The 13834-nt window shown below is 42.4% G+C and overlaps 1 protein-coding gene across 5 annotated transcripts in view; it reads left to right on the top strand.

Annotated features, from left to right (window-relative positions):
• Positions 1-13834, top strand: part of NCBP1 (nuclear cap binding protein subunit 1) — a 397555-nt gene that overhangs the window by 293325 nt on the left and 90396 nt on the right. For all 5 annotated transcript variants that reach the window (XM_033917013.1, XM_033917021.1, XM_033917038.1 and 2 more), the window contains one exon: positions 6607-6709. In XM_033917013.1, the coding sequence (XP_033772904.1) occupies positions 6607-6709 (103 nt within the window). The remainder of the gene's footprint in view (positions 1-6606; positions 6710-13834) is intronic.

Here is a 13834-nt window from a genome sequence, read left to right as displayed (position 1 = left end):
CATCAATTTGAGCTGATTAAAAATCAGTATGATTACAACACCTTTTTTCTTTATAGCTGGGGAAGAATGACTGTTCTTTATCTACCTTGGTTTGTCAATTGATATTGGCATTTAAGCGTGTCTCTTGCTTAAAAAGGATGTTAGCTTGTGTAATATGAAGATAATGCAGTATTTTTTTTGTCCTTTTAACAGGGTGGTTTAAAAAATTAAGTGAATATAATCTGAATTTATTTTAGAATATAAGTATCTGTAGTAAATCTCAAAGCATGCAAACATTAGCATTAGTAAAGCTTCCTTCCTAACTATTGTTATGTATATCAAAGCCACAGAAATAAAATATAATATATACAATTCTATATAAACAATCCAGTGTCTGATCCACACACAAACTCAAACCCATGGTTGGCTTGAATACAAAATGGGGCAACTCTACCAGCTGGGTTCCTCTCCTGCATCACATTAAGGAAGAGTCAATAAATGTACTAACAATATTCCTATGACAATAGTACTATGAAGGTAAAACAGCAGTTGTAAAACTTATTTAATATGGAGGAGTCCCAGCAGAGTTCAAAGTGTGTATACCTAATTTTGACTTTTAATGCAACAGGAATATCAGTCTTGACCAGCGGGTATTTACCCTCTTTTACCACAAAGTCTGTAGAGAGTCTAATTTACATGTTCTTCTGCTCCTCCTCATCTCACGTTGGGCTATGCTGGATTAAAGGAACTAAAGGTGGAAATCGGAGAACTACTGCAATCCCTCGCTAACATGTCAATTAGAACCGGACGGATACCAGAAGACTGGAAGATAGCGAACGTCATTCCAATCTTCAAAAAAGGATCAAGGGGAGAACCTGGAAACTATAGACCTGTGAGTCTCATATCGGTCCCTGGGAAAATGGTTGAGGCTTTGATTAAAGACAGCATAGTACAGCATCTGGATAACCATGACCTGCGGAGAGGTAGTCAGCATGGCTTCAGGAAAGGGAAATCGTGCTTGACAAACTTATTTCAGTGTTTCGAGGGAGTGAACAAACAAGTCGATAGCGAAGAACCGGTGGACATAATATACTTGGACTTCCAGAAAGCGTTTGACAAAGTACCTCATGTGAGACTTCTCAAAAAACTACAAAGTCATGGAATAGAAAAGGATATACTAAGATGGATAGGAAAATGGCTGGAAAACAGAGAGTGGGCATAAATGGGAAGTACTCAGACTGGAAGAAGGTAACTAGCGGTGTGCCTCAGGGCTCGGTTCTTGGGCTTATCTTATTCAATATCTTCATAAATGACCTGGAAGAAGAAACGACCAGTGTTATCAAGTTTGCAGATGACACAAAGCTATGCCGGGCAATCAGGTCGCAAAAAGACAGTGAGGAACTCAAGAGAGATTTGAAGCAACTTGAGAGATGAGCAGAAATTTGGCAGATGAGTTTTAATGTAGAAAAATGCAAAGTGATGCACCTGGGCATCAAAAACAAGGAACATGAGTATAAATTGTTAGGTAACATTGGGGAAGAGCGAACAAGAGAAAGACCTGGGGTACTGATAGATAGGACCCTGAAGCCGTCGGCTCAGTGCGCAGCGGCGGCAAAGAAAGCAAACAGGATGTTAGGCATGATAAAGAAGGGAATCACGAGTAGATCAAGGGAGGTCATAATGCCGCTTTATAGAGCAATGTTCAGACCACACTTGGAATACTGTGTCCAACACTGGTCTCCATACCTGAAGAAGGATATAACACTGCTGGAGAGGGTGCAGAGGCGAGCGACGAAGCTAGTAAAAGGTATGGAGAACTTGAGCTACAAAGATCGCCTCAGAAAACTGGGATTATTCACCCTTGAAAAGAGAAGACTGAGAGGAGATCTGATAGAGACTTTTAAATTGCTAAAAGGAATCGACAAAATGGAGCAAGCTCACTCACCAGCAGGGGGAAAGGATGGTGAGCAAGTATCAGCGTTATTCACATTGGCAAATGCGACCCAGACTTGAACCAGAGGTCATGGCCTGAAGCTGAGAGGGGACACGGCCAAGACAAATGTCTGAAAGTTCTGCTTCACACAGCGAGTGGTAAACGCCTGGAACTCTCTCCCGAAAGAGATGGTGGAGGAAACCACCATTCTAGGATTTAAGGGAAAATTGGACGCACATCTTCTTGCAGGACACATTGAGGGATACGAGTGACTAATGTATTCACCAGGGTACGCCTGGCTGAGCCACCGCGTGTGCGGATCACCGGACTAGATAGACCCCCAGGTCTGATCCGGTGTAGGCATTTCTTATGTTCTTACTCTCTATAGCGAAGTTATAGGAGCTTCTCTGCTCTGCTCACTTTTAATTTATTTTTTTCAGGTTTTTCTCCCATAAGTGAGGCTTTTGGTGCTGCAGAGGCTCAGTTCCCCCAAGACAAATCTGGCTGTGAGAAGATACAAACTCTCAGAGCAGAGGTCTGTACCCCACAGGCACATGATCTGCATAATTTCTGTGTGGTTGGCCTGCATTAACAGTCTGGAGTAGAGAGTTGCGTGGGGACAAAATCCCGCCCGTCCCCGCCAGGATCCTCTCCGTCCCCACCTGTCCCCGCAAGGAATTACCTCCATCCCCACCCGTCCCCATAAAAATCAGCAATTACTTCTGACAGGGTCATCAATTCCACAGTTTCTTTTGTGTTTGCGCTGCTGTTTTCCTTGTGGAATCTCTTTGGTGGAACCCATTTTTGTTTGTTTTCTGTTCAGGTAATTAACTTATAAACCCCCTCTTTTACTAAGGCTGACGTGTCCATTATATTATATGGACAAACCCTGTTTCCAAAGCCTTCCATCCCCGTGGGAGTCCCGTGGGCCAGAGGAGGGTCCCTGTGGGAGTCCCGTGGATTAGAGGGGGATTCCCACGATCCCCGTTCCCATGCAGACCTCTAGTCTGGAGGCTCTGGGAACATTCCCTTGGATGCAAGCTTGCCCCAGGTTTTGTCCACAGTGGGCTTGAGCACAGGGGGTGCTCTCTCAAGGCCCCATTGCCCTGGAGGATCCAGACCGCTTTGGTTTTGCAGCTTGGCTCTTGAGCACGAAGCCTTAGTGCACAAAGGTTATTCGGACTTGGTGATTACCACCCTGCTAAGATCTAAGAAGCAGTCTACTTTGGTAGCCTATACGAAGTCTTGGAATTGTTTCCAGAGCTGGTGCAGTCAGACGCACAGATCCAACCAAGGCCTCAATTGACACATAGAAACATGATGACAGATAAAGGCCAAATGGCCCTTCCATTCTGCCCATCAGCAGTAACCATTATCTCTTCCTCACTCTAAGAGGCTCGATAAAAGCCTTGCAGTGGGATCACTCAAGATACAGATAGTGGGCCTTTCCTGCTTTAGAGGGCAGACCAAACAGCGAACCTTGTCTTCTCATCCAGATGTGTCTCAAGTTTTTAAAGAGAGCATTGCATCTTCACCTTCCTGGAATCATAATCTCGTCCTGCAGGCACTAACTTGGGCTCCATATGAACCCTTGGAGTAGTCCTCGCTAATGGACTTAACAGTCAAGATTGTGTACCCTTCAGCCAGAAGGGTATCAGAATTGCAGGGTCTATCCTGCAGGGAACCCTTCCTTAAGATTTTGGAGACTGGTGTCTCGCTTCAAACAGTACCTTCTTTCTTACTGAAGGTAGTTTCTAGTTTTCACATAAACCAGGAAGTGTGTCTCCTGTCCTTTTTGCCCTCTGGAGCAAAGAAGGAAGACAAGATCCTGAAATGCCTGGATGTCCAGAGAGGAGCTCTTCACTATTTAGAGATGAAGAATGAGTTTCGCTGTCAGATCATCTCTTCTTGCTCCTTGGTGCAGCATGCCGGGATCGGTCAGCATCAAAGGTAACCATTTCAAGATGGATTCGTCTGGCAATTTCTTCAGTCTATATCAGGAACAGAAAACAGCCTCCTGTGGAATTAAAGGTATGTTCTACCAGAGGGGTAGCATCATCCTGGGCGGAGGCTAGAACTAACTTGCCTGAAGAAATCTGTAGGAAAGCAGTGTAGTCTCTCTCCTCCGCACTTAAGTTTTATAGGGTGAATGTAGCAGCCTCAAGGGATGCAGAACTTGGTTCTGCGGTGCTGGCAGCAGGCTCGCTTGTCCCTCCCTAGGCACTGGGGGCTGCTTTGGTATGTCCCCCGCTAGTCAAGACTGATATTCCTGTTGCACTAGAATGGAAGGTTATGTTCTTGCTAATCTTCTTTCTTGTAAACAGAAATATCAGTCTTGATGCCCGCCCTGTCAGTTCATTAGCCTACTTTCTGTTTCAGACAGATCTGGAGGGTCAGACATCTTGGTTACTTCCACTGTCCCTTACAATCAGAGGAAAATAAATTTTAATACAGTAGTATAAAAAATTGCAAATTGAGTATCTTTTGAATTGTTAATGCAGGCTGCAAAGAAGTTTCATTTCACCTCGTTATGTGTTATAAAAAGTTTTAATGCTGAACAGACTTCTGTAGTCTCGGGGAGAACCCCACATCCCCTTTTTTTCTGTACCCATTCTAGGGCTGACTAAATGCTTTGAGACAGACTGAGGAAATCCAGCAAAGCCCACAGTAAATTAGGCTTTCTACAGACTTTATGATAAAAGAGGGTAAATGCTCACTGGTCAAGACTGATATTCCTATTTACAAGAAAGAAGATTAGCATAGGTAAGAACCTAATCTTCCATTTTAAAGAATTAATGAATTAAGAAAAAAAAGGTTGTTAATATGTTTTGGCGGAAGCTTTCATTCATTTGGTAGTGGTGGTGCAATTTCCTGCAGAAATAAAGATACAGTACCTTGTTTGGATCTTCAAATATATAAGTTTTATTATGATATGTGATTTTCGGTGATGCTGGATAGAAAAGGCTGTATTGTACTCCCAGCTATTTTAGACGCCGTCTGAATGCTAGCATTTATTTTCTTCTGAAAGCTGTTTCTTTTATAAAATCTGGTAAAATTATTATTCAAGAACCATTCCAATTGATATCATATTGGGTTTTAACGTTGAGTATCCATGACTTGTTGGCGACGAAGCAGTTTGAGAGTGAAGGGTCAAGGACCTTTCATAGCGGGAGGCCTGAGTGTCAGTGCTGTATGCACATGCTCAGTTTCAAGCAGGAATCGAAATGTAATTTTAAGCAATCAAGGTAACAAGTCTTAAATTTAAGAAGTCGTTGTCGTCCTGCACCTTCAAGTATTCTTAAGGTTTGAAGACATTCTTCTATTTCTGTTCTTTGCATCTTCTAGCTCATTTTGGTGGTTCACTATATTTTTCTGGTCAGTTCTGTAGGCCGTCATTTCATCCTCTATATTAGATACTCATTATAATTCTAGCGGAAAGGTCTGAACATACCGTACTTTCATTTGGCAATTTATTTGTCATTTCTAGTTTAAGTGCAGCAGTATTAGATATGTTATCTTGTATCATGTTTTTGATGCACTTAGCTCCACCATAATCAGCTCCAGAATGTCTTTAGTTCATGTGGCATCACCATTTTAACGAGTCAGTTTATCTTGTTTCATCCATTTTGCACTTTCACCTGAGTTAATAGGTATTTCAGATTTCCATTCTTTCTATTTTGTTATATCCTGGGGTCTCACTAAAGATCAATGCTGTATGTGTTCTTCATATGTTGTTTTCAGAGGCAGGGGAGAGGAGCTCAGTTCTCAAGTAGCTATTTTCTGTAGAGTCAGGCTCCACCTCCCAAATTTCTATACTGTATTCTTATTTGGGATCTCCATTTTAATCTTGACTTGGAGTCTCCTGATTTCTTCCAGGCTCTCTTGAGCTGATGGCAGGAGAGGTATAACCTCAGTTTTGTTTTCTTTTAATCATAGAAGAGTTTTTATTTTAAAAGAACTTATAATGTGGTGGTTCCAGCTAGATAGCATGTAATCTGGTTGGACATGCTTAATAAAGATGCTGTTTACTTCTGCCCTCATATTCTGCTGACTGAATTGAAGTCCTTTTTGGCTTCTGCTTTGAAGTGCTGTATTTTGCATAAAAATTGTAGCAACTAATTTTAATCTGTTATTATTATTTTGATATAATCATCTATTTCTATTGGAACAGTTTTGATTCTTCTTTTATAAAATTAATTTTAATGTAATGTATTTGTATGTTTTATAGTTAAGATATCATAGATTCTTATTGTAAATCACCCAGAGCTCCAGATTGTGGCAATATATGTTTGCATTTGTTAGTGTTATAGTTGCTTCTCCTATTTTGCTGTATATTGTAGACCAATCTGATTTTTATATCTGAAATAGTTTCCTTGGCTTAAACAGTTGGTTTTTTGTTTGGTTTTTTTGTTGCAGAAGGGTGGGGTATTTGGGGAGGGGCCAAATAAGAAACTAGCTGAGGGAAAAATCTTAGGCTTAAGGAAAAGTGGTCTAAATGCAGCGCTGCGTGTGTCTGGTAGCACTATAGAAATAATTAGTAGTAGTAGTAAATGATGAATTGTCTTCAGTTTTTGATGGGTTTCTCTGTTTTTCAACTCTTAATTCTGAGCAAGTGGTGTAGGAATTGAAATTTTAATGGCTTTTTAATCTTGTAATTTGCCCATTTACTTACTCTTCCCTTTAATTTTTTCCAGATGAAAGGTTCAGTTTCAACCCTCTGAAAATAGAGGTTTTTGTACAGACTTTGCTTCATTTGGCAGCCAAGTCCTTCAGCCATTCCTTCAGTGCTCTGGCAAAGTAAGATTCTTTCCCTTATTTAGTTCTGTGTGCTCTCTAAAGTATCTTAATTTATGAAGATTTTTGCAAAGATGTCTTGCAAAATAACCCACGTGGATAGCCTGTAGCCTATATGTATAATGTATGACCAATGTAAATGTAAAGGCTTAAGTACAAATGATAAAACATAAATTAGTATTTCACCTTCATACTGCAATTGTCTTGCTTTACCTCATAAGTGGAGGAGAATTTTATTTCTTTTTTTGTGCTGTGTTGTGTTCATACGTTCTGAGTGTTAGAGAATATTCATTTATACATGTTTACAAAGTGGCACTCTTTAAAGGGTATATAAGTTTACCATTAATAGGGCATATCTAAATTTTGAGTAGAAGATCTTAAATTCCATGTTCTTTAGGTAATCACGGTTTGAACATGTGACCCTACTGCTGGCTACAGCACATTGGCTCCCTATACAAACTTGGGTTATGTTTAAATTAACATGTCTGATATTTAAGATATTGCATGGTAGGGCATCCAAAGATGTGACAGAACTTATATTTCATTTAGAAGAAGAAAATCTAGATTACAATCCACTTTGACTTTGATTTTTCTTCTTTAAGAGGAATAGCATGTCGTTACTCGAATCTTCATTCTCTTATAAAGCAATATCTTGTGGAATGATCTCTCTTACAGTCAGGTTAAATTCTTCTTAATGAACCCTTTCTCAAGAGCTTTAAGACAGACATATTCCAGAGATTTTAAAGTTGAAATTAAACTATTGTGAAGGGCGCCAAGATAGTAGATGAACAGAATGTCTGAGAGTTTGAGCTCTGCGTTCTTTGGTGTTTGTTTAAGTTACCTGACGATACTTCCCATACTCTGATGGGGAAGAGGAAGGGAAAGACTCAGGGGATTCCACCTAACCCCAGTGGAGTTCCAATAGCGGGTCAGATGACATTAGAGAAATTTGGCGTATCTAGCGGCTTTTCGACGGGGTCCACGAACCACAGTGAGGATGAAGCTTCATTGAGCCCTGTGGTTAGAGTGACCTCACCGATACTCCAAAGCATTTTAACCGATATATGAAATCTGGAGAGGAGAGAGTTATTTTCTCCCAATTCACTCCCTGGGGCTGGAGGAGCCATATCAGCCACTTCTCCTTTGCTTCTCAATCAACTGGTATGCAGCCTGGAGATGGTTCTGCATTGAGCGGTGAAAGCAATGGTGCAACAGAGGGTCATAGCAAGTTGGAAAACCTGTCCATATTGACTTAGTCGGTATGGGATGCAATTCAGGGAGTACAAATTTCTCTCACACAGCTATCGACTAAGTTTAATGTGGACTTTAAAGATTTGCAAGTCCAAGAGGAACAATTACACCATGCTATTTATTGACCAACAGGCTATTAGGGCATTATCAGTTGAAGATTCCTTGAAAGGTCTTCAAGATTTTCAATTACTGCTATAAAAGAAAGGGATATAATAATGCGGAGAATGGATCGTTTGGAAAATCAGACAGGAAAAATAACTTAAGGTTTTTGAAATTTACCAAGTCCCCACTGAATCCAGCAACTGAAACGCTTAAGAAGTATTTCCAAAAGGTTTTAAATATTCTGTCTGAACTTATATCTCCAATATGGGTAAGGTATGTGTGTGGTATTAAGAAAGAGGAAACTAGGGCTGCAGGAGAATCATCTAATGTGCATCAAGTGAAGCTTTGGCATAATCTAGTTGGACAATTGAAAATGAATAATAACTTTCAGAGTTTAAAAAAATTATTAAAATCATCTCTTTTTATAGACGCTTTTTAAGTGGTTAAGAAGCAGTGACCAAAGGAATGAAGTCATTAATGGAAATATCTGTATATTGTTTTGTTGTTTTAAGAACATATGAATGAGGTCACGTGATGCAATGAGTGAGTGAGGACGGCTCCTTGCTTGCTCCGGGGCAAACTTCAGCCTCCCTGTACAAGCCCTGCTTTTTCATAGGGTTCTCAATCTATGGACAGAGATATTATCCGGTCCCAGGACTCCATGACGACTAAATCTGCCAAGAAAGATCGTGATCATGTGCGGCCTGCTGACGGCAAGATAGCGGTTAGTCCTGTGGCGGCAGTGACACACTTAACTGAGGCAGCTTTGGGTGATATAAAGGAGGCGATAGCGCAAGTTCTGGGCCCAAAAATTGAGCAGCTCTCCTCCCAAATAGCGCAGCATATAGAAAACATCTTATCAGCGGCAGCAGCGTGCACCGCGGAATTGGACCAACGTGTATCTATGATCGAGGATTCTACAATTACACACGTAACTGATTTGTCCACGGTCTGAGCGCAATTACAATCTCAATCTGAGAAAATGGAAGATTTGGAAAACAGATCGCGGCGCTCTAACTTGCACATTTTGGGCTTACCTGAAACTTTCGGATCGCCATTTATTGGACATTGTGGAGCGTTGGTTACAAGATGAGCTGTCCTTACCGTCGTCGCTCGGCCCATTGCGGTTGGAACGGGTGCACCGCCTTGGGTCTCGAGCAGGCTTGGAGATGTGCCCTCAGATAGTCATTATTAAAATCTTCAATTATCATCATAAGGTGAAGTTGCTCCAGCAATATCGGGCCAAGCGTGACGCACTGAAATATGATGGCGTGCCTATTAGAATCAGTCAGGACTTTTCTGTGGCCTTGCAAGAAAAACGGAAACCTTACTATCCTTTGTGCACTAAGTTAGTGGACCTTAAGCAGCGGTTTCAATTTAATTACCCAGCTCTCCTTAAGGTCCACCACAATGGTGCTTGGAAATCATTTCAAACTCCTGAAGCAGCTGGAGCTTTCATTAATACGATAAGTGCTGCCTCTTCTGGGGATACCTGACTGTTTTTCTTTTTTTTTTTTAAATGATCCTTAAAAATGCTTGGCAGGTGTTTTTTTCTCTTTCAGTAAAGTTACTTTGGAGTAATAGCTACCGCTTTGCCCAGTGGAGGCTGATATTCATTTGTAGTTGGGGAAACCCTAATTTAGTGTTATACCGTGCCTCAATAATATCCTTCATGGTAGGAATATTTGGGGAATGTTGTTGGGGATGAGAGGGGGCTTAGTTTTCGGGGAGCGGCAGCAGTAGACCTTTTGCTTTGTACAGTGATGTGGGGAATGCTGGGGTACGGGAATGTTGTTGTGGGTGGAGTTGTGGTGTTGGGTGGTGCTGTGTGGTGGGACTGTTATTATTGAGTCTTGGGATGAGGCTGGGCACCCAGAGTCTCTTGTTTCTTTGACTCTGGATCGGTCTTGGCTTAATGGTGTAGTGGACTATGGGTGATCGACCAATCTGAGTAATTTCCTGGAATGTGGCTGGTATCACGTCCCCTGCTAAACGAACCAAAATCCTCTCCCAGTTGAAATACCATCATGCCGATATTGCCTGTCTGCAAGAGACTCGGCTTACTGACACAGAGCATAAAAAACTACAGAGGAGTTGGGTAGGAGATTTGCATTTTGCATTCTCCCCGGGGAAAAAGCCCTTTACTTATAGCTGGGGACTTCAACCAAGTACTGGACCCCACCCTGGATAGATCCAATGTTGCTGGGGTGGTTTCATCCAACCAGACAAAAGGGATCCCATACTTATATCGATCTTTGGGATTGGTGGATCCCTGGCGGTTGCTCCATCCTTTAGAGCGCGATTATACTCATCAATCCAGGGCTCATCTGAACTTTTCTAGAATAGAACTGAGTTCAAAGACTTCCTCACTTCCTTAGGCTTCACTGCTCCCCCGCCCACCCCTACCCACGAAAAAGGGCACTCCATTGACATCATTAGTTTTCTTGACCTGACTGAGCACAAAACTTCCGCATACATGACCCGTTGGGAACATGTCCCCTGGTCTGATCACCTCCTTGGCTCTTTTTGTCTCCCTGTCTTCATGTCAGCCCTTGATACCCCAACCCGTGCCACAAACTTCATCTCCTACCACAAAAAAATCTCAAGTGAATTATTCTGGTCCCAGTTTCTCAACAAACTCCCTCCTCTTCCCAATCACACGGACCCAGACTCAATCTGGCACAACTGGGTGACTCTTTCCGAAACCACATACTGTGCCCTTGCCCCTCTAGCCACTAAACCCATCTCCTACTCTCATAAGGCTCCCTGGTATCTCCCATACCACAGAGAATTAAAACAGAAATTTCGGGCCCTAGAATGGAAATGGAAAAAATCAAAATCCCCCCTAGACAAGCAATCCTGGAGAGAAAACATCAAATTCTACAACTCCGTGCTAAAAAAAGCTAGGAAGATTTACTATGGAGATAAAATCTCCAGGTCAAAAAACCAAAACAGTACACTGTTCCACATCTGGCGGAACCTAACTTCTAAAAACAACTCCGCCCCCTCCCCCCATCTCCAAATGACCTAGCCAAATTCTTCAACGAGAAGATCACTACCATAAAGAGTTCGTTCCCCTCAGCTATCTCCTACAACTCTCTTCCCCCGAAAGACTCCGACCCTATCCCTGCCGACAGATCTTGGACTACATTCGAACTTGTATCCGAGACCCAGATCTCTAAACTCTGCCTCAAACGTAAATCCTGCAAGTGTATCCTAAATCCTTTCCCATCTTACCTTTACGAAAACATCCCTGCGCAGGCCATCTCTTCCCTTACAAACCTTATAAATAAAGTTTTACTATCTGGCCTGTTCTCCGCCGAAATGGGACACATTGCCTTATCCCCTCTTCTGAAAAAAGCCGATCTCGACCCTTCCTCACCATCAAACTACCGCCCCATAGCAAACATCCCTCTTTTAACAAAACTTCTAGAGACCATAGTTGCTACTCAGCTCTCCTCCTACCTAGAGAGATTCTCCATTCTCCAACATTACCAATACGGATTTAGGCCCAATTTCAGCACCGAGTCCCTCCTAGTTTCCTTAATCTCAAAGGTGCAACAACTACACGCCCCAAAAAAATTTGCTGTTCTCCTACAGTTTGATCTCTCCGCGGCTTTCGACGTCGTACACCATGACATACTAATCTACCAACTTTCAGAGATAGGAATAGACTCCTCTGTTCTAAACTGGGTCTCAAACTTCCTCCGCACTCGTTCCTATATTGTCAACACAAACGGCTCCAAATCCGCTTCATGGACACCATCCTGTGGTGTCCCTCAGGGCTCCCCCTATCCCCTATTCTCTTCAACATGTATATGACCTCCCTGAAGCTCCTCAAATATCCCCCCTTGAAACAATCTACACATATGCAGACGATATCCTTATCCTCCTCGAAACAGATTCAAACCTTAACAAACCTCCAAGAGAACATCTCTTCATGCATAACGAGACTTCACGCCTGGTCCCTCTCTGTACAGATGAAATTAAATGAATCAAAAACAAAATTACTCTGGCTCAGCCCAAAACTAGCTCACCTGCCCACCCTCTTCACTCTACCCACAGGCCCTGTTCTGCACCTTGAGTTCTCAAGCAAGGTTCTCGGTATCACAATCGACTCCTCCCTTTCCCTCAACGATCACCTGAATTCCTTGGCAAAATCTTGTTACTTCAGCCTCCACATGCTGAGGAAAGTTAGATCCTATTTTCACCAAAAACATTTCACCGTCCTTGTACAATCCATCATCCTATCCAAACTCGATTATTGTAATGCAATCTATTTGTGCCTAACTAAAAGAAGTCTCCGCAGACTCCAGCTTATCCAGAATATTGCGGCCAAGCTGATTTTTGCTAAACGCAAATCTGATCACGTCTCCCCACTACTTACCAATCTTCACTGGCTCCCAGTACTTTCCAGAATTCATTTCAAAAGTTCCTGCCTAGCTTTCAAGATCATTCACGGCATCCTGCCGCCCCTAATCCCTCTATCCTTCCTCGCCCAGACGCCTACCACCACCAGATCAGCCCACAGACATAAACTATCCTTCCCCTCTCTACACGGCATCCTCCATGCAGGTAAACTAGGAAAATCCCTCCTCTCCAAGATCACGGGCCTTTGGAACGATCTCACTGTCCCGCTGCGGAACCTGGGTTCCCTCCAACTATTCCGAAAACAACTGAAAACCTGGCTTTTCCCTAGCATATAACTTTCTCTCCTTCTGTCTACATCCCCTCTTTTTATATGCTTTGTAAACCCTTCTCCCCTCTCTTCTTATTTTTTGAGCTTTGTAAACCGTGTCGAGCTCCACTTCCGTGGAGATGATGTGGTATATAAACTTAAGGCTTAGTTTAGTTTAGATTACATTTTAACATCTGAATCTTTGTTTTCTCAGGTTACCGAAGCGACTATCGGTCCCTTAGAAGTGTCTGATCATAATATGGTTTGGATAGATGTAGGGGTGGGGGTTCCACGGGATTACGACCGGGTTGGAGATTTCCTGCATATTTACATAATGATATGAACTTTCAAAAGTTTTTGATGGTTAGATGGGAGGAGTACCTTCACTTCAACTCACAACACATAGAAGAACTGGTTCTGTTTTGGGGCGCAGCAAAGACTGTTATTCGACGGGACATCATAGCTTACATTTCCAGGCGAACTCGACAAATCGCAAGTCATATAATTGCATTAGAGAGGCTGTTGGTTTCATTGAAGGGAGTCTTACTGCAACATCCTACAGTACCCAATCGAGAGGCTTATCAGACAGTGTTAACAGCCCTTTAATGCCTTGATACACGAACACATGAAAAAAATATTATTCTATCGTAAATATCATTATTATAAACATGGCAATAAAGCAGGGAAGTTATTAGCATCCATTACCAGGAGCTGGAAGGGGTCCCGATATATATCCACTATAAACGATGGTCGAGGTAGACACTTGACCTCACCGACAGACATCTTGGATAGTTTTTACCATTACTTTGAGAATTTTTATGCGGCACCTGGTCCTTACACGGGACCGGATATTGCTGATTATCTAGAGGATGCTGGTATGCCTAAATTGACCGAAGACCAGGTTTCCTTACTGAATAGGCCCTTGTTATTACGGGAAGTGACACAGGCCATACAGAAGCAGCGGTCTTGCACTGCGCCTGGGCCTGATGGCTTCTCACCCGAGTTCTATAAAATTATGTCCTATTCGATTGAGGGGCCACTCCTGGAATATTTCAAGGCTATTCAGGTGCAGCAGACTCTTCCGCGTTATGCTAATG

This window comes from Geotrypetes seraphini, chromosome 1, assembly GCF_902459505.1.
Source record: "Geotrypetes seraphini chromosome 1, aGeoSer1.1, whole genome shotgun sequence".
NCBI classification, from domain to species: domain Eukaryota; kingdom Metazoa; phylum Chordata; class Amphibia; order Gymnophiona; family Dermophiidae; genus Geotrypetes; species Geotrypetes seraphini.
The sequence above is the reverse complement of the archived record's forward strand: the minus strand, read 5'-3'. Positions and strand labels throughout refer to the sequence as shown.